Source organism: Carassius auratus, chromosome 2 (assembly GCF_003368295.1).
Source record: "Carassius auratus strain Wakin chromosome 2, ASM336829v1, whole genome shotgun sequence".
Taxonomy (NCBI): Eukaryota; Metazoa; Chordata; class Actinopteri; order Cypriniformes; family Cyprinidae; genus Carassius; species Carassius auratus.
This window is the reverse complement of record NC_039244.1, coordinates 5,819,419-5,839,570: the sequence shown is the minus strand read 5'-3', so window position 1 is coordinate 5,839,570 and position 20,152 is coordinate 5,819,419. Positions and strand designations below refer to the sequence as shown.

At 34.2% G+C, this 20,152-nt stretch overlaps 1 protein-coding gene across 1 annotated transcript; it reads right to left on the bottom strand.

Moving 5' to 3' along the window:
• Nucleotides 1-1,141: 1,141 nt before the first annotated feature.
• Nucleotides 1,142-15,876, bottom strand: LOC113114009 (phospholipid phosphatase 2-like). The gene is made up of 6 exons (XM_026280690.1): nucleotides 15,798-15,876; nucleotides 10,526-10,677; nucleotides 8,915-9,177; nucleotides 7,849-7,906; nucleotides 7,154-7,330; nucleotides 1,142-3,962 (listed from the first exon to the last, which is right to left on the bottom strand). The coding sequence occupies exons 1-6, from the start codon at nucleotides 15,859-15,861 to the stop codon at nucleotides 3,816-3,818; spliced, it is 861 nt and encodes a 286-aa protein (XP_026136475.1). The 5' UTR covers nucleotides 15,862-15,876; the 3' UTR covers nucleotides 1,142-3,815.
• Between the last annotated feature and the right edge of the window lie 4,276 nt (nucleotides 15,877-20,152).

Sequence of the window (20,152 nt, the reverse complement as noted above, 5' to 3'; positions counted from 1 at the left end):
TGTGTGTGTGTGTGTGTGTGTGTGTGTGTTTGTGCATCAGTTAAATGCTATACACTCAAAACTTCTTATAAAGTCACGTTTGCCAATCAATACAAAATAATAATTGGCCTAAAAAATAATTGGTTCATGTAAAATATCTGGAGCTCTAAGAATTATAAGTGGTTCAAAATGATACAATTTAGAAGAAAAAGTTCAGTAGCTTCAATTTAATCAGACAATATTTTTTCTTAATGCACATTATTTTTTTATAATGCATATTTCACAACCAGTTTTATAAAATGATGTATTATTCATGATGAGGTTGTGTTCTCTCTCTCTCTCTCTCTCTCTCTCTCTCTCTATATATATATATATATATACACACACACTCTCTTAAAAATAAAGGTCCTTCACAATGCCATAGAAGAACCTTTTTGTCTAAATGATTCCATTAAGAACCTTTGAAGAACCTTTCTGACAAAAGGTCCTTGTGGCAAAAGAATGTTCTTTAGATTATAAAAAGGTAAGAAATAGATGGTTCTTTAAAGAACACTGAATGGTTTATAGTTAAACCAAAAATGGTTCTTCTATTGCATTGCTTGAAGAACCTTTTGAAGCAACTTTATTTTTAAGAGTGTATATATATGCACAATCTTACAGCAATCCTCCAAAAATACTCAACATTGCTCTGGAACATTCCACTAAAAACAATAGTTGCATTTCACACACATTGGCAACAGCATATAGGTGTAAACATGAGCCACAATCTTCTTCACATTCAGTGTGCAAGTCACTCTGTGAGCTCAGTCCTCATTTATTTTAAGGCCATCCGGTTTTCTGTGACTCAATTAGAGTCACAAGAGAGTCTCTGTTCCACATAGAAGCAAAAAACAGGGAGACATCATTCATTTTCACTAAATATGTCCATAAAAAATGGCAGCATTAGCAACTCACAGTAGACAGCAGGTTCTTTTGCACAGGGTTCAGATGAGCGATTGTCAACAACTTTAAACTAAGAAAGGAATGTATTTTTCAATAAACAACATGTATGAGAGGGGAGAGCAAAAAAATTAATTAAAAAAAAGGATTGGTTTTAATAATGAGCGAGTTGGAAAACTTTTATTTTTAATTATTAAAAAGTTTGCGCACATTAATAACAAAAAATATGAGAGGGGACAATAAAATATGTGCCAGATTACATTATTTATTTTCAAAGAGGAGGAATATTTGACGTTTTCCTTTTTAGCGGTAGAAAAATATTGAGAAAAGACAGTTCTTAAGAGTCTACGTTAAATCTAAAGATAATAATTCATTTTAAGATAAATAATTCAGCTCATGCTAGTGCAAATTGTATAAGGAATGCGTTTGTAGGATTTTAAGAAGAGATAGCACTACTTTTTCTTCATAGGAAAAGTACAGACACTCAGTAATTGTATTCCAATTTGCATAGATATTATTATTAAAATTAATATTTCAATGTCACCTGCACAATCAGTCTTAACGACTTGGTGATCAATTAGATTTTCAGCACTCAATGCTGAATTTCGCTTCGAGCTCCGAATTAACATAAATTAGAATTAGATAAAACAAGGTAAATTAGAGTAAATAATAAGTGTAAATTGAGACAAAATCCCAGAAAAATTTTCTTTGGAGAGATACAGGTATAATGGTTTTAATGGACCAATGATTAAAACGCACCGTCCGCTTAAAACAATTTTCTCATACGCGAAGACGCGTCGTGAAGAAAATAAAACTAACCTGATTCTTGAATTCACTGGTGATTTTGAGAGGCGTTTTCCACTGTAAATAAAACTAAACAATCATGATACTGTGGAAACATTCATCCCGATAATGTAGGTACAACATTTTCCAAGTTCATTGTAATCTACAATTGTCAGTTTTCTTGTCATGAAGGGTAGCTCCGCCCCTTAAGAATCCTCATTGGTTCAGAATCAGCATATAGCTTTATTATTGGCTGGGATTTTTACATTACAATCGGATCGGATCATTATACTGACTCGGATCTTTGATTCTCGTTCAGCAAAATGAACGAATCCTTTTTCAAGTCATTTAGTTAATTTCGTCCAATTCAGCAGAATATAATTAAATTGATACATGTTAATATTCAAATTCCCCAACACATCGATTGCAAACATTGACAAAAGATTGAACGACTCGGACCCCAGGACTCAGAAGATGAACTAATCATTTCTCTTTCCGGTACAGATTGCGTAGCCTCTAGTCAAGTCTATGGGGTTGTCACGTGATGAACGAACAACTCGAACCCGAAGACTCAGGAGGTGAACCAAAGCCACTAGAAAGCAAGCCTGCAACCTTTAGCCAAAAAAGCATAACGGCTAAAGATAAAGCTTCCGGTTTGCCAGTACATGGGAAAGGAGACCAGAGGCCTTTTTTTATTTTTATAGGAAACAGCTGATCATTTAATGAATCGACAGCCTATCAGCTAATCTCCAACATATTTTACACTAAACAATACTTCTGGATTTAACTATTTTTTGAGTTTACACCCCAAAAAAAATCAATTTTATAAGAGAAGTCACTGACTATTTGGGACAGGTGGGACACAGCTTTCAGCATTTCTCATTCATTCCTATGGCATCCGTAAACGACGATTGAGTGTCGCACAACTCTGACTGAAATTCTGTCTATAATGTGATTGGTTAAGGCATTGATATGTAGATGCCTCATTAGTGACTTTTACCATGGGCCACTAAACGCAAGCCGTCTATTCTAAACAAGCTATTGGATGTTGCGCATGCACTGTCCACACAAAATAAACGAATCCCTCGCTCAGACAACTCGTCGATCCCGAATCATATTAAAGATTCATTCAGTCAAGAACGATCCATCACTATGACGTTCAATTGGTTAAAACACAGGTGTGATAATATTAATTGATAAACAGCTGTTTAACCAATTAAATCGGATAGTTAACATTTACTGATCCTTACTGTTGGACGGTTAGTAAGACTCATTTTCATGAAATATACCGATATATATGTGCCTCGGTTAGCTAGTGGTTTTCAGAAAATTGCATCTTTATAAGAACGAGTTATGCGACGAAGAAATTAAGAGTTTTCATGGTAGACTTAAGTAAATTAAACATAAAAAAGTCATATTTTATAAAAATGATTCATGGTATACAGAATTTCTTCTAGATGTGTGCGGATATAATAACTAGTTTACCAATATGTTAAGTTTAGAACAGTCCCTAAACCTACCGCCACAGGAAAATACAATTTCTTATATATATAATGAAGTCACTTTAATTCTGACAATGTGAGAAAGACCTGTTTTGCCAAATGTTCCATGCTTCGACTTCCCTTTCTGGATTTCTTTTTCAGAGAAACATTAATTCTTGTCTTTTGATGACTTAGAAAAGTTCACTTTCTTTCCCATGCCTAAAGAATCGCTTCCAACAGCAGAAGTACAGCTAGTCAGTAAATGTCAAGCGGTGGTTTTGAGGTTGTCATGGAAACAGACCAGTTCCCCTTGGAGAAGTTCGTCTTTGTGCTCGGATTACAATAAAGTCCCTCACGGTTCATCAGATGTCAGGTGATCTGTGCACTTGGCGTATATGAGCATGCATAAGACAAAATCTGGTATAAAGCACGATCTGTAGAGAAGTTTAAAATCGAATATTAAGTGTTAGTTGATGAATTCACTCGCTGTCTCTCTGTGTGTGAAATGTGAGCATTATCCTGTGGAAAAGAGCGCAGTCGGAGCCAGTGTACAGTGTGTGTGGCTGTCTGTATGAGACGTGCTGCAGCATCCAGTGCTTCTGTGTGACTGCTCTCACAGGTCAAAGGTCAGGCTCATATTGGCCCTCTGTGGGAGTAATGGTTTCTGTCCGTGTCTGTGATATGAAGGCTGGGCTTGCGCTCGCTGTCTTCGTTTTCAGCGTTTTCAACATCCTGGCAGAGAGGGGGGCGCTCTTTAAAGAAGTCTGAGATGTATCGCACCTGTGAGGAAGACGAGAAAGTCCTTATGTAGCTTGTAGATTTGAAGTACAGTGAAATAATAATAATAATATTTTAAATATCTATTATGTTTTATAATTATATTTTATTATTTATTAAAACATATTCTTTAAGGTCCTGCAGATTCTTCAGTTTTCCAGCATCTTTGCATATTTGAACCCTTTCCAGCAGTGACTTTACGATTTTGAGATACACCAAGTTTTCACCCCCAGCTCTTCATGCATCTTGTTTCCTTCTGGAGCATCAGTGAATGTTTGAATCTTTTTAAATAGTTGTGTTTGAGTCCCTCAAATGTCCTCGGTGTGATAAGATGTAACTCAAAATCATAAAGTCACTGCTGGAAAGGGTTCAAATATGCAAAGATGCTGGAAAACTGAAGAATCTGCAGGACCTTAAAGATTTTTCTGAAGAACGCTGCTCAGTTTAACTGTTCAGAACAAACAAGGGACTCATGCACAACCATCACAAAACAGAAAGACAGTCGAGGATCATCAGGTAACAGAACACCGTACTAAAAACCAAGGGTTCCCAAACTTTTGAGTGGGGTTATTTTAATAATTTCAGCATTTTTTTTGTCTTGTGGAATAAATGTAAAAATATTTTATGTACAATATCTTACCCAGGACAGTACTAAATAAAAAATAACATGCATTTAGTATGATCTCTCATATTTTCACAGATTCTGCAAGGGGTGCCCAAACTTTCGATCCCCACTGTATATATATGTGTATATATATATTTAACCTTTAACCAGGTAAAACGTCGATAAATAAATAAATAATACTATATTTTATTATAATTTTTTAATAAATATATTATAATAGATTTATTATTACATATTATATTTTATAATTATATATTTATTAAATAATATATTAGATCTATTTAACTTTTAATCAGGAATATTTATAAATACACACACACACTTCATTATATTTATATATATATATATATATATATATATATATATATACACTTTGTTTTATTTTCTCCGTTTAATCAATTAATTAATTTATAATATTATAATAGTTTATTTATAATGTTCTTTTTTTATTTTGTAGTTTACAAGACAGGCAGCACAAGTAGTTTCATATAAATAAGACCAATTTTGACTGACCAAAAACCAAATAATTTGTAATTAAATTGATTTAGAAAATTAGTAATAAAAGAAAAAAAGAGCATGTTTCCAGTATATTTAAGTTCATTATGATTTTTATAAAACAATTTGAAAAATAAATTAATTTCCAGATTCCTGGTGAAAGACTATAATAAATATTTAAAAAATAACATAAAATAAAGACCTGTTTTTTATCCCTATGACAGGTGTATACAGGTGCTGGTCGTAAAATTAGAAAATCATTAAAAAGTTGATTTATTTCACTAATTCCATTCAAAAAGTGAAACTTGTATATTATATTCATTCATTACAAACAAACTGATATATTTCAAATGTTTATTTCTTTTAATTTTGATGATCATAAGTGACAATTAAGAAAAATCCCAAATTCAGTATCTCAGAAAATTAGAATATTGCGAAAAGATTAAATATTGAAGACACCAGGTGCCACAATCTAATCAGCAAATTAACTCAAAACACCTGCAAAGCCTTTAAATGGTCTCTCAGTCTAGTTGTGTAGGCTACACAATCATGGGGAAGACTGCTGACTTGACAGTTGTCTAAAAGACGAGAATTGACACCTTGCACAACGAGGGCAAGACACAAAAGGTCATTGCAAAAAAGATTAGCTGTTCACAGAGCTGTGTCCAAGCACATTAATAGAGAGATGAAGGGAAAGAAAATATGCGGTAGAAGAAGTGTACAAGCAATAGGGTTAACCACACCCTGAAGAGGATTGTGAAACAAAACCCATTAAAAAATGTGGGGGAGATTCACAAAGAGTGGACTGCAGCTGGAGTCAGTGCTTCAAGAACCACTACACACAGACGTATGCAAGACATGGGATTCAGCTGTCACATTACTTGTGTCAAGCCACTGTTGAACAACAGACAACGTCAGAAGCGTATAAAGACAAAAAGGACTGGACTGCTGCTGAGTGGTCCAAAGTTATGTTCTATGATGAAAGTAAATTTTGCATTTCCTTTGGAAATCAGGGTCCCAGAGTCTGGAGGAAGAGAGGAGAGGCACACAATCCATGTTGCTTGAGGTCCAGAGTAAAGTTTCCACAGTCAGTGATGGCTTGGGGTTACCATGTCATCTGCTGGTGTTGGTCCACTGTGTTTTCTGAGGTCCAAGGTCAACACAGCCGTACACCAGGAAGCTTTAGAGCACTTCATGCTTCCTGCTGCTGACCAACTTTATGGAGATACAGATTTCATTTTCCAGCAGGACTTGGCACCTGCACACAGTGCCAAAGCTTACAGTACCTGGTTTAAGGACCATGGTATCCCTGTTCTTAATTGGCCAGCAAACTCGCCTGACCTTAATCCCATAGAAAATCTATGGGGGACTGTGAAGAGGAAGATGCGATATGCCAGACCCAACAATGCAGAAGAGCTGAAGGCCACTATCAGAGCAACCTGGGCTCTCATAACACCTGAGCAGTGCCACAGACTGATCGACTCCATGCCACGCTGCATTGCTGCAGTAATTCAGGCAAATGAGCCCCAACTAAGTATTGAGTGCTGTACATGCTCATACTTTTCATGTTCATACTTTTCAGTTGGCCAAGATTTATAAAAATCCTTTCTTTGTATTGGTCTAAAGTAATATTCTAATTTTCTGAGATACCGAATTTGGGATTTTCCTTAGTTGTCAGTTATAATTATCAAAATTAAAGGAAATAAACATTTGAAATATTTCAGTCTGTGTGTATTGAATGAATATAATATACAAGTTTCATTTATTGAATGGAATTAGTGAAATAAATCAACTTTTTGACGATATTCTAATTATATGACCAGCACCTGTATATATATTCTTCATACAAATTCTTTGAAAATTACTGTAACATGGAGGACATTTTTTTGTATATTTATATACTCATTATTATTTTTCCAGTATTTTTTGTTTAATTTGGGCTTAATCATGGACATCATTTCAGAATGCAAAAAAAAAAAGTAAAAAGTACTGCCAGTGTTTCTGAAACAGGATGTATTTTCTTTATATTCACACTATAATTTGTCCTGTAATTCATGAGATTCAGTGCACTCACCGTGAGGACTGCGACCAGCGCCCCTTGCAGGAGCCCCACGACCACATCGCTCCAGTGGTGCTTGTAGTCAGACACACGCGTGTATCCCACATAAATGGCAAAGGCCACCAGGAAGAACTGAATTGTGGGCCTGAGGAGGCGGGCCCACTTGGATGCCATACGTGCCTGGACATACAGCTACACAAAAAAACAAGAAAGGATTACACAATAAGTTACGCAATAAAAGAGAATATGGGAAGAAAATGGAAAATCAGTTTTGAGGGTTCAGTAGCAGGAAATTAAATGCAAAGTTATGGGAAAGCACCTTGTGTGAATATGACCTGACAACAACAGACACGTCTGAACAAGAGTGAAGCAACCAGAACACTATTAATTCTCCCTCATGTCACTGCAAACCTTATGCCTTTTTTCTTGTTTCGAACACTTCATAAGAATTTTCAAAAAAGCAATCATGCTGTAAAAAAAGGCACACAGGTTTGAAATAAAATGAGGGTGAGTAAATGATAACGGAGTCATAATTAGTGGGGCACTGCTCCTCTAAGCACCGTACACTGTCTTGATTTAAAGTTGGAGACTGGGAATGTGTGCGGTCGTAGTTTAATGTCTCAGTGGTGCTTCCTGTTGCTCTGAGTGCTGTTCTTTATCTGTCTGTGTCAGCATGATTGCAGGAGAGGAAGGCAACTGTGACAACTCACCGCCAGAAACAACATGCAGTACATCCCGAAGGAGGAGTGACCGGAGTAGAACGACAGCCTGGCGCAGCACAGTCCACGGAAGAAGGGCAGACCAGACAGATACAAGACGACGACATAAGGACAAGGGAAAAGGAATCATTTAGAATGACACATTTATGAGTTATTCCTCACTTTCATACGGTTTCATCAGTGTTACAATATTTATTGCATATTCATAACAGCTTTGCAACAGCAATTATTATTATAAGCGTTATTACAACAATATTAATAACAGCAATTCTTGGTCAAAAGTGTTAATGTATTATTCAATACATTTTATTATTTTAAAATAAAAATAATAATTATTATAATTATTAATTTATTATATTTATTATAGTATTAATAAAAAAAATATTTTCAGATTTATTTTTCTTCATTCAAGCAAGTCTAAGTAATTTTGTTATATGCTGTTGTCATTTTTTCTTTTTTTCATCTAATACTTATATTTTATTTTATTTAATCATTATTTCGATTACCAAAAAATTTTTTTTAATAGTTTTAGCTAACAATAACATTACTGCGTGGAATAAAGTATAATTAAATAATTATTAATTATTTTTAATTAAAAATTATATAAAAAATATATAAATAATATAAGTAAATAGACAAAAACATTTGAAATATATTTTAATCTATACTTAATAATAATAATAATAATAATAATAATAATAATAATAATAATAATACATTTAAAATCATAATTAAATAATAATAATAAATAAATAAAAAATCACCTTATTGACAAATCAGCATTACAGAACTCAAATATATCCTTACAGAAAAAAAAGTACTACAGCCTTTCTAGTACGTGTACAAATCTATAATTATTTCAAGTCTCATAAGGACACGAGGCCTTTGAGAGCTCGAGTGAGACCTTTGAACTGTAAAGGTCAAAGCCTAAGAAAGCACAAATGTACTGGTCAAACAGGAAGTGTAACAACAGGTGACGAATATAAACAAATACAGGAAGTGAGGTTATCGGTTTACGACCTCTTTCACCGGCCCTTCCTGTCCTCTGCTTCTGTACCTGGATTCGGTCACATTGCGAAGGCTTCCCGTGCAGTTGATCACCAGAACGTAGCCCTTGCAATCTTCTGGAGCACACACCGCCATGAAGTTGGGCCGCAAGCGTCCGATGGTGTACTTGGCCATATCGGTCAGAGACTGGCTCACACACGCGCCGAACAGAAACGTCCCCACCACTTTATAGAGCGCCGCGGCGTACTGGTTAAAGTTCGAATTGGAGTGGAGACGTTTGGTGTAGACCAGGTAGGCCTCTCCAGAAATGATCTGCAAGTGAGAAAACAGCACAGTGTTTAGGTTTAAGGTTTCTTAGGGTGAATGAGTAAAACACTTCAAAATAAAGGTTCTTCATTAGCATCTATAGTTACATGAAAAAAATAATTATATTCATGGATGGAAAATCAATTCCATCCCACAATATGTTCTTCACACTCTTAAAAATAAAGCTTCTTTATTGGCATTGATGGTTGCATGAAGAATCTTGAAAATCCATTGAATCTTTCCATTCTACGGAATGTTCTTTATATTGGAAAACGGTTCTTTAGATTATTTAAATATTCTTTACACTGAGAAAAAGTGGGAAAAATTGCAATAGCTCATACATTTTTTATAATTTTCTTATGCACCTATGTGTTATGTAACATGCTTTTGAATTACCATTGTGTATCCGATGTGTTAGATGAAGATTCATTCTTAGTAATGAGAGTAAATGAAAGTCAGAGTATGAGTCTGTGTGATGTAGATGACTCATGTTTTGAATTGTATTCTCACTGATGAATCATGTTGAACCTATCAAAATGTTCTTTCAGAAAAAGTGGACACAATACCGAACCAACCTGTATGTTTTTGCAACCAAATTACGCCATAGAAAATTCATTTCAGAATGAACGCTACTGGTTGGTTCTCAAAAGTAGTTCAACATCAAAGTGATCCTAATCCTTTTAGCCAGTTATGATGAAACTAAAATGAATAGTTCACACAAAAATATGATTTCTGTGGTTATATATTCACCCTCATGTTTGGAACATAAAGGCCAATATGTGGTCACTTTGAGCTGAAGTTACTCAACAAAAGTAGCTCCTATTGAATTGTGCGCTACATTCTAACAAATTCATACAATAGCTCTGTGTGAAGAAAAATGAAATCTTCCTCTTCAGTGAACCAATAACATGATTCAGTGAGTTGAACTCATGAAACAATTCAATTCTTTTGGTCTTCTAGATTTATGGTACATTTTTGTTTTTTTGGAGCTGTTCTTTCCAACATAGGCTCTGATTTCCAACAAATGCATCAAGATGTTTTGTTTCTTCTGGCCATATGAACATAATCTATAATATTGATTCCTCCAGAAATATGCACAGATCAAGCATCATTTAAAAGTGAAAACATTCAAAAAAAGGTTCTTAACAAATATGTGGGTGGATTTTGATGTGTGAGAACAACAGGAAATTGACTTTTTCACTAGAGGACGCATTATTATGAATTATGTACTTATATTTTGCCTGAGGGTGAGTACATTTCATATTTATTTCAAATGGAAAAGAAAATGTGATACATTATTGGGTGGACTATTCCTTTAAGGGTTTGCTCAGCTGATTGGACAGTGGAGACTCACGATAATGATTGAGCAGGAAATGGTAACGGCCGCCATCATTTTGTGAGAGATGGTGTCTGGTCTGTAGGGATAACGGATGGTCTCGTCATCACAGTAAACGCCACGCAGGTACGGCTTGAACCTGATGGTCATTATGATGAACGGCATCGCCACTGAAACACAAACAACAGTGTTATTATTGGCCTCTGATGGCTGGCTTGGTAACACACATCAAATCAAATCAAATCATCTAGTGCATGTCTTTTGTTGAACAAAAAGAAAAATGCTTTTATAATAGGAAACAGAGAACATGCAAGTCGATCAGTATTTCTGTGATGCATACAGATATGAATGTGAAATCTGAAACAGCTAGTGTGCAACACGTCTGAAGGATTTTCACATCAAGAGACAAAGACTAATCATAAATGTCAAACACAACGCTGGATAATCCGGACACAGGAAGTCAGTGGGAATTATCGGCAGGGTCACGGCACCAGATGTGATTTCAACAGATGCCCACAACAGTATCTAGTAACCAGGAAAACATTGATTTATGACTCCAACGTGTGGAATTCCACTATCTTTTCTATCTGAAGTCATGAGAACCAGGAGAAGAAATATTTATAAACCCTAGCAGTTTCTCAAAGCCTGAATATTCCACACAGCACTTTTTCCACATCGAACAGTGAATATGCCAGTCAGATTTATCACGGATTGTCGAGGGAAAATAACTCAGAGTTAAATATTTTTACTTCATCTACATATTTTTTATTCCCAAAACCATGGTAACTTTCCCAGGATCAAGACCTTGGAGTCCAGTCATTTATTATATTACTTGGATCCACACACAATTACTGAAGCAAATGTACTTAACTGAAAACAATATTTTTAAGTTTCATATTAAAGGCAATTATGCTATAGATTTATGCAGCACTGTTTTAAACACAAAGGTAATTCAAAGTGCTTTACAAGAGCATAAAAAAAGGATGGATGAGAGAAAGAAAAAAACATTTAAATATTAAAAACATTCTAAAATCATTTAAAAATATAAAATGAATTGGAAAATTGTATTATAAATTAAAAAATATAAACAATTAAAAAACAAAGCTCTTGAGAAAATAAATTAAATTAAAAAAATTTAAAATGCTTTTAAAATTTAAATAAAATAAAAATAGAATTATAAAATATTGTAACATTTGAGTGCAAGCTCTAGGATCATTTGTTTGCAAATTTCACTTCACATTCAGAAGAGTTTAAATACTTTCATAACTACTACACATTTGTGTCGGAGAATGCAATTTTGGGGTTTTAGAAAATTATCTTGGCTCTTATATATGGCTCTTATATATTTAAAAGAATTATTCATTTAAATGGATAGTTCACCCAAAAATGAAAATTATTACACCATGCACTAATCCCTCATGCTGTTTCAGTCCAAACCCAAATGGATTTCTTTCTTCTGTTGAACATAATATTATTGAACATAATAGTATTTTAAAGAAAGTGGTTGATGGTCCCCATTGACTTGCATAGTTTTTTTTCTTTTTGGGGGGCAAACTATCCATTTAAGAAGGATTTGGGGATTTAAGAAGCATTGTTAGGTCATCTGTGCACCCATAATCTATTTCCAACAAGAAAAATTCCCATTTTAGTTCCAACAAGAAATCCCAGGTTGTGTTGAGCAAGCAAGCATTGTTTTCAGACATAAAAAACACAAGCTTTTTCTTGCACAAAAGGAAATGTCCATAAACCCAGACAGGGCTGTAAAAAGCAAGAAAAAAAAAGGTCCTACATTCATAACATTGACAATGGCACCAGCAGACATTTTAACAATGACTTTGACTGCAAAGCTGTCTTTTTAAACGGATGCAAGGAGATGACAATGAGCTTTGGGGGTCGTCTGTTGGGAACTCATAAAAATTTAATTAGAACCTTACTGTGCCAATGAAGGCAGAGTCATCTGTTACCATAAACCTACAGTAGCCGTTTACTGCCTACATCAGCAGCTGCCATGTGAGATCATTTATACATGCACTACCAGACTAAAGTTTGTCATACTTAAGATTTGTATTTGTTTTAAAAGAAGTCTCTTAAGCTCACCAAAGCTGCATTTATATATGATTTTGTGAAATCCATGATACATTTTTTTCAGGATTTTTTCAGAACTGTTTCAAAATTGATCATGTGATACTGAAGACTGGAGTAATAATACTGAAAATTCTGCTTTGCATCACAGGAATAAAACATTTAAATAGAAAACAAAAATCCACAATATTACTGTTTTTCTTCAAATAAATGTAGACTTGGTGAGCATGAGAGATTTCTTTCGAAAATGTTTGATTGTTTTATTTATTCCAAACTTTGACCGGTAGTGTACTATATAAAGAAACACTGATAACTCATGGTGAATTAGACTTCTGGCTAGTATTTTAGAAAGCAGTATAACCAGACTTTCACTAGGAGTGTTCGTAACATGCTTCTTACGTAGTTCACTAGATTTTAGACCAGAGCCACATTCTGACTCAGACAGATAACATTCAACTGAGTTATGAAAGGTCTGAACCTCAAGTTTCAGTAATGCAGCCCTTGATTTAATCAAGTTAAATGTTACTTCACACGAGACTCTCAAATCATGTGTGTGAAGGTCAAACTGTCCATTAAGAACACAACCGTCCACTACTACAGGATATTCAGAGCCTTAAAGATTCACAAAGGCAGGTAAACCGTCTTTATCAGATCTCTATCTGAATGCCAAGACTGTAAAAACACAGAAACAACCTTTAACCTCATCTCAAGTATTTTCGCTCCCTTCCTTCTTTTCATTATCTGCCTTTTGCACATCTAACACTTCCTTCTTGTTTGAAGAGACCGTATAATTTGACTTTCCTCAGTTAAAAAAATCACGTCATCTACAGCGAAACGTTCCACCTTTATAACAAGTTCAAGATGAAGATAACTAAGATGAGGGAAACCTGTTTGAAAACAGTCATTATTTTTCCATTTCCTTTTGTTGAGGTGAAAATGTGTTTAGTTCATTTATTTCCAAACCTTATGTACACATTATGATAGCACTTACTCACGTAAAGCGATATTAGCAAATCTCAACAGCATGACTGCTTTTATTTAACTATATTATTGCTCGTAACGAAAGCATTAAATTTGAACATAAATTCACATTAAATACAGTCAAATAAATAAACAAATTTGATATTTAATATCATTTTTTAAATCAGTTTACTGAAAAACTAACCATCCAAAGAAACGTCCAAAACAAAATACAATTCAAAACAATAAAAAAATAAATGAATCAACCTATATAAAACGACCAGTGTTTACTATTGTTAAAGGGTTACATTAAGGTGTTTTTACAACAAATTATAAAAAGTGCTAATATAAAAAACTTAGCATACGACCTTGAATAAAAAGAAGGCTTAACATGCACTAATCATGGTACGTGTAGACATTTCTAGAGCAGCTCTGATATTTAGCATGAAGGGTCTAAATGTCAGCATGGGAAAGAAAACTAAAATTCTTCAAGTAGGGTCTATTCTTCCTTTTGCACCCTGATGGTTAATGTAACATGGTTGAGCAGTCTTAGATCGGCACGTTCACTCTTACAGCTTGTGCTGAATACTGGTTTAACCTGAAGGATGTGAAACTTTCAGAGAAGATCACTGATGCAGTTTAGAGAACTGAGATACGAGAGCTAAAGATTTCAAACTGAATACTTTAGAAATAAAGGGTGGGATTTGATGGAGAACTGCAGTCAGATGGCAGAGTTCAAGCGTTTGGCTTTTAATAAGAGTGCATGTGCAGCAAACTCAGAGGAGGAGGATCGCAGCACGCTCAGACTGGACAAACTAGAGGCAAACTACACTGTAAAAGTCCGTTAAAGAAGTTGCTGAAGTTACTTAAAGAAGTTATCTACACTGAAGTGATTTAAATGGGCTGTAACATCTTAGACTGCACAATTCATGTAAATAACAATCAGTATTTACGTGGCCTAAAAACAATGAGGATCTCAACTGAAGTGATGCTTAAATTGAGGTCGCTTTAAAACATATTGTTAAGGAATATATAAATGTATAAAATTTCACACGAAATACAGTCAAGCAATTTACATAACGGTGTAAATAAAGTATTTAACAAATACAGTGTTTGAAAATAAAAAACAACAAAATTATTCTCGGAACATATTTTCTGGGATCAGTTTATGGAAAACTTGTTGCTCACAGTTGCAAGGCTTTGTCCAAAATACAATTTTAAGCAAAACTAATAAAAATTATTTGTATTGTAAAATAAAAAATAAGATAAAATAGTTTAATGTAAAATAAAAAATGTAATGAAAATGAAATATATTAAGCTTTATATATATATGTATATATATATATATATATATATATATATATATATATATATATATATATATATATATATATATATATATATATATATATAAATTATAACTAATAACAATTATTAGAGAATTATTATTTTATTTTATTTAAACACCTTAAATTAAATCGAAGCTGATTCAAAATATTAATAAATACTATAAAAAAGTATTAAAAAATACTAAAATGGTATGGTAATCATAATACATTACTTTATTTTTTAGACCATCTGTAATATCATAAAGCATGCAAATGGTTAATTAATATTGCATTATTATTCAGTACCATGATACAAAACAAAAACCATTGCACTGCCATAACACCACGGTACATTTCTATTTCTTTTCTACCAGCTCCATAGGGCTAATGGTTCCTAAATGTCCAGCACGAATATATGTGTGTGTGTGTGTGGGGGGCATACACATTATATTTGGAGGAACATACCAGCCACATGAGGCCATGATGATAAACAAACGTCCAAGAGAACCAGAGCATTTCAAAATGTCAACAAATGATGACATTCGGCTTACAGAAGTATCTTTGTGGCATCAGGAAATGTCTGTCTAGTAGAAGAAAGACAGGTTCCTGTCTTTCCATCTGAACAGGTGTCTCACTTCATTTGTCCTTTGTGTGTGTGTGTTTAATGTCACCTGAAACAAACATGCACCAGATGGGATCTTTTTTTAATTTCTGGACTCTTCTCCTATACTACTTTGTGAGGGAATTGTGTTCCAGCTAAATACAGCTAAATTCCCACTTGTGTCCACACTTAAATCTCCGGGTTTAACCACAGGTCAGAGTTAGTCATTAATGGGGGAGATCACCCATGAGTTTGTAGATGAGTTTGTTTCTTCAAGCGAAAAATTTTGGAGAAATGTAGCATTCCATCACTTGCTCACCAATGGATCCTCTGCAGTGAATGGGTGCCGTCAGAATGAGAGTCCAAACAGCTGACTGAAACATCTATCTGTTCCTATGAAGAAACAAACTCATTTACATCTTCGATGGCCTGAAGAGGAGAACCTTTTCATTGAATGTTCATTTTTAGGTGAACTATTCATTTAATGGTATAAAGTCCTCATGCTGCATTAAAATACTGCTAACTGTTTAGGCTAATTAAAATGCAGTGCATACTTGTAATGCATTATGATTGGCATTCTGCTAATGCATGCATGAAAATCAAGGAATCATATTCCTGCATACAGTTTTGGTTCTTGGTTCTTTAACATTTATAATGAGGATGGGATGGTCCACGCATCATTCTTGGCTAAAACACACTGTAAAATAAATCCAGATGAAATGTAGCTTACACAAAACAAAACACACCTCACGTCTTTTCAATCTGAACATGATATGGGCATCTCAAGTCATTTACTGTAAGAGGATGATTCTGAACTCAGAACATACATCTGTTTTAACTCTTTCCACAGAGAGAAATAAAACCTGTCCATTCACATTACATGAAGACTGAACTCCTACAAGCAGCACTCATTAAAGAACTACTTAAAAGATTATATAGGCAAATATATCCCTGCAGCATATCTCAAAAATGAAGGCCTAAACATATATTAACAATGTAACCTACAGTTCTTAAGTCTGGAATTGCTATGATTTTAATGCTTTTGAAATAAGTCTCAAAAATACAGTAAATATTGTGAAAGATAGTTGCAATTTAAAATAAGTGTTTTCTATTTGAATACATTTTAAAAATTCATTTATTGCTGTGACCAAAGCTGTATTTTCAGCATCATTACTCCAGTGTCCAGTGTCACACGATCCTTCAGAGATCATTTTAATATGTTGCTCAAGAAACATTTCTCATAGTTGAAAACAGTTGTGATGCTTTGTGGAAATCAAGATAAACATATTTTGCTTTTTCAGGATTCTTTGAGGAATAGAAAGAACAGCATGTATTTGGAACAGAAATATGTTGATCAATTTAATGCATATAAAAAATTAAAAAAAATCGTGTTGACCTCAAACTTTTGAATGTGAGTGTTTGCATACTTGTGTAAATTCTTTGTTTCTGGCATAGAAGTTATTGCTTGTTATTTCTGCATGTCTTGTAATGAAATCAGTCCATCCAACTCCAGTCAGGGACTTTATCAAAATATTCTCAAACTGTCAGTAAATTTATCTAAATGTCATTCCTGCAAACAAAACAAACGGCCCTCCTCTGTAATCACAAGAGATTAGCTTGTTTCTTATTTGCTGCAGTGGTTTGTCCTGAAGGTCAGGGACGCACTGAGTTCCCATAAGTCCTCCCCGGAGAGCAAAACTCACACACCGCTCCGGCCATATAGTGGATCAACTGCATGGCAGGCATATTTGAGGTTATTACAGTGCCGAGTGATCGGGAGCTACGCCAAAGGATCATTTGCCTTTGCGGTCTCGTGGGTCCCAACTCACAGAATAAGAAGTGCTATTGTATTAGGGCCTTTCACAATGTCATGAGGTCTTCGTGTTTTAGACAGGATGGAAAAACAGCCAAGAAATTACAATTGAACAGAGTTTGCTCTCCTTTTGGCCTTTGACTCTGTTCTGCGTTTCCCATGGCCAGAGAAATTTGAAATTATACATGTTATTGGTCTTCCCAGGCTTAACAAAGCCAAAATACACGGCATATCACAATAGTATCCATGTTCAACAGCAGCCAAAGATAACTTATTTTAAAAGACAGCTGTTCAGGAGAAATCGTTTTCTTTCACAATCGCTTGAAGAATGTGGCTGCATTCAGCCAAAATGAAGGTTTTACAATAATGGAAAACTAGAGAGAATGTGCTGCCACGCTGGAATGAAGAAGAGATATGACAACATTTCAACAGTAATGCTGGCTGAGACAGAGATGATAAAAATCTTCCGGAAGATTGCAAAAAAAAGCTCTTGCATCAGCTTCTAATTTCCTTAAACTCATTTACTGAACATTTTGGAATGTCTTTGATTTAATAAACACTAGGTATTATTATTTCTTTTTTTTTGTATGAATTAATGCTTTTGTTCAGGAAGAATGCACTGATCAAATTAATCAAAAGTGAGAGTGAAGACATTCAGAATTTCTTTCAAACTTTTTATTCATTAAAAAAATCCCGAAAATGCTAAAAATCATGGTGTATAAAAATATGAAGCAGCCACAACTGTTTTCAACACCAGATAACAATCGGGAAATTCAGTATATTAGATGATTTCTGAGAAGTAATCGATGCTGAAAATTCAGCTTTGATCACAGTAATAAAATATTTGAAAATATATTCAAATAGAAAACACATTTTAAATTGTAATAATATATTACTGTTCTGCTGATTTACTGTATTTTTTTTCTTTTTTTCTAAGAAAGCAAAAATTAGAGAACAATTACCTGACAACATTTAAGAGACAAGCAGAAGAAGAGCTGAGGTCAACACTCATCATACACTATTATGAACCCTATGGAAGATTTTCTGCTGGCTATTCAATGCCAATTTACAGTCTTTAACATTTGCATATTTCATTAGTAGTTAGCAAACCCCAAAGCACTTCTCAATCAATCTGTGTGACTTGCATCATGCTGACACACTGTGCAACTAACAGACACCCTTCAGAGTCTCTAGTCAGCACCAATCAGAGAGAAGGGGTCGCTAAACAACAAACATTGATCAGTGTCCCTGGATAAATATTAGCCATTTTGCAACTGTTGTTTAGCAAGAAGAAAATAAGCTGTGAGGCTGTGACTCGCTTCAGCACAGTTTAGACCGGATGAAACAAACGTAAAAAACATTTCACTTCTGCTGTTTCAAAGAGTGAAAGATGTTAAAGGAGAGGAAATCTTTCAGGATTACTGCATAAGAAACTGCATTCACAAAGAGTTAGCAAAAAATACAGTTAAAACTGTAATATTGTGAAAAATCATTATATTTTAAAAAGTTTTCTATTTGAATATATTGAAAATGTATTTCTGTTGATCAATGCTGAATTTTCAGTTTTTAGTGTCACGTGATCTTTCAGAAATCATTCTAATATGCTGATTTGCACTCAAGAAAGATTTCTGATTATTATCAATGTTGAAAACATTAATTTGTTTTGTGGAAACCCTCATATTTTCATGATTCTTTGATGAAAAATAAATATTTATTTGAAATAGAAATCTTTAATAACATAAAAAATGGTCTTTACTATCTTTTTTAATCAATTTATGCATCTTTGCTGCACAAAATCAGTAATTCTTTAACAATAATCATAAAAATAAAATACGAGTAAATTGAAAAAATCATAAAAAGAAACGTTTATGAATATATATTAATATATATATATATATATATATATATATTATATATTATATATATATATATATATAAATGTATTCAGTTCTCACCTTTGAAATTGCAGGGCTCTTCATCATAACAAACACAACAGAAATATAACAACTATACACCCCCAAAACCAAATGAATAACACCCGATAGGAAACGTCAGATCAACCTGTCGTTTCTATCGGAAAACACTGTCGTTTGCCAAAAGAAGTTCCAATTTAAACCAAAGACACACAAACCGTCTAATTTCAGTACTTTTAAAGTTCCACTAATAACTTTCTATCCTTTTAGAAGACCATCTACTGTACATTCTGGTGCTTTAAAGAACCTAGAAACCAAAACACTGATCAACAGAACTTGTAATGAGACATCAAGAACATCTTTGAAACTAAAGTTCTGTAAAGAATCTTCAGGACTCAGGAGAGCTGTATTCAATAGTTCTGTTCCAACGTTTTAACTTGAGCTTTCTAAACACCTGGGTTATGATGTTTTTACAATTCTGCCTACACAGGACGCTCACTAGGTTTTAGAACAGAACTAGTTCCTCAACAGTTAGATTCAAACGTTCCTTTCAGTTCTTGAACTGCTCACGCGTGTGTGTGAGAGTGAGAGTGAAAGTGTGGTGTGTGTGTGTGAGTAATACTCGGTGGTATGTGTTCACAGAACTTGGCGTTAAACCTGACACATCTAATCCACACAGGAAAGGACAGAGCCCCTTCCCTCTTCCAATCCTCCTTTCTTTCCCTCCTTACTCATCCTGTTCTTTCTTTCTTTTCCCTCATCTCCAAATATCGCCATCCACATTTCTCCAGCTCTCTTCTGATCCCTCGTTCAATCTGTCATGTGGTGTGTGGTTTTGTTTCATGCATTCCGTAATGTTCAGCAGAGTGAAGTCAGTCCGATTATCAGATTCATTCAAATTACTAAACAAGACACACACACACACACACACACACACACACAGAAACA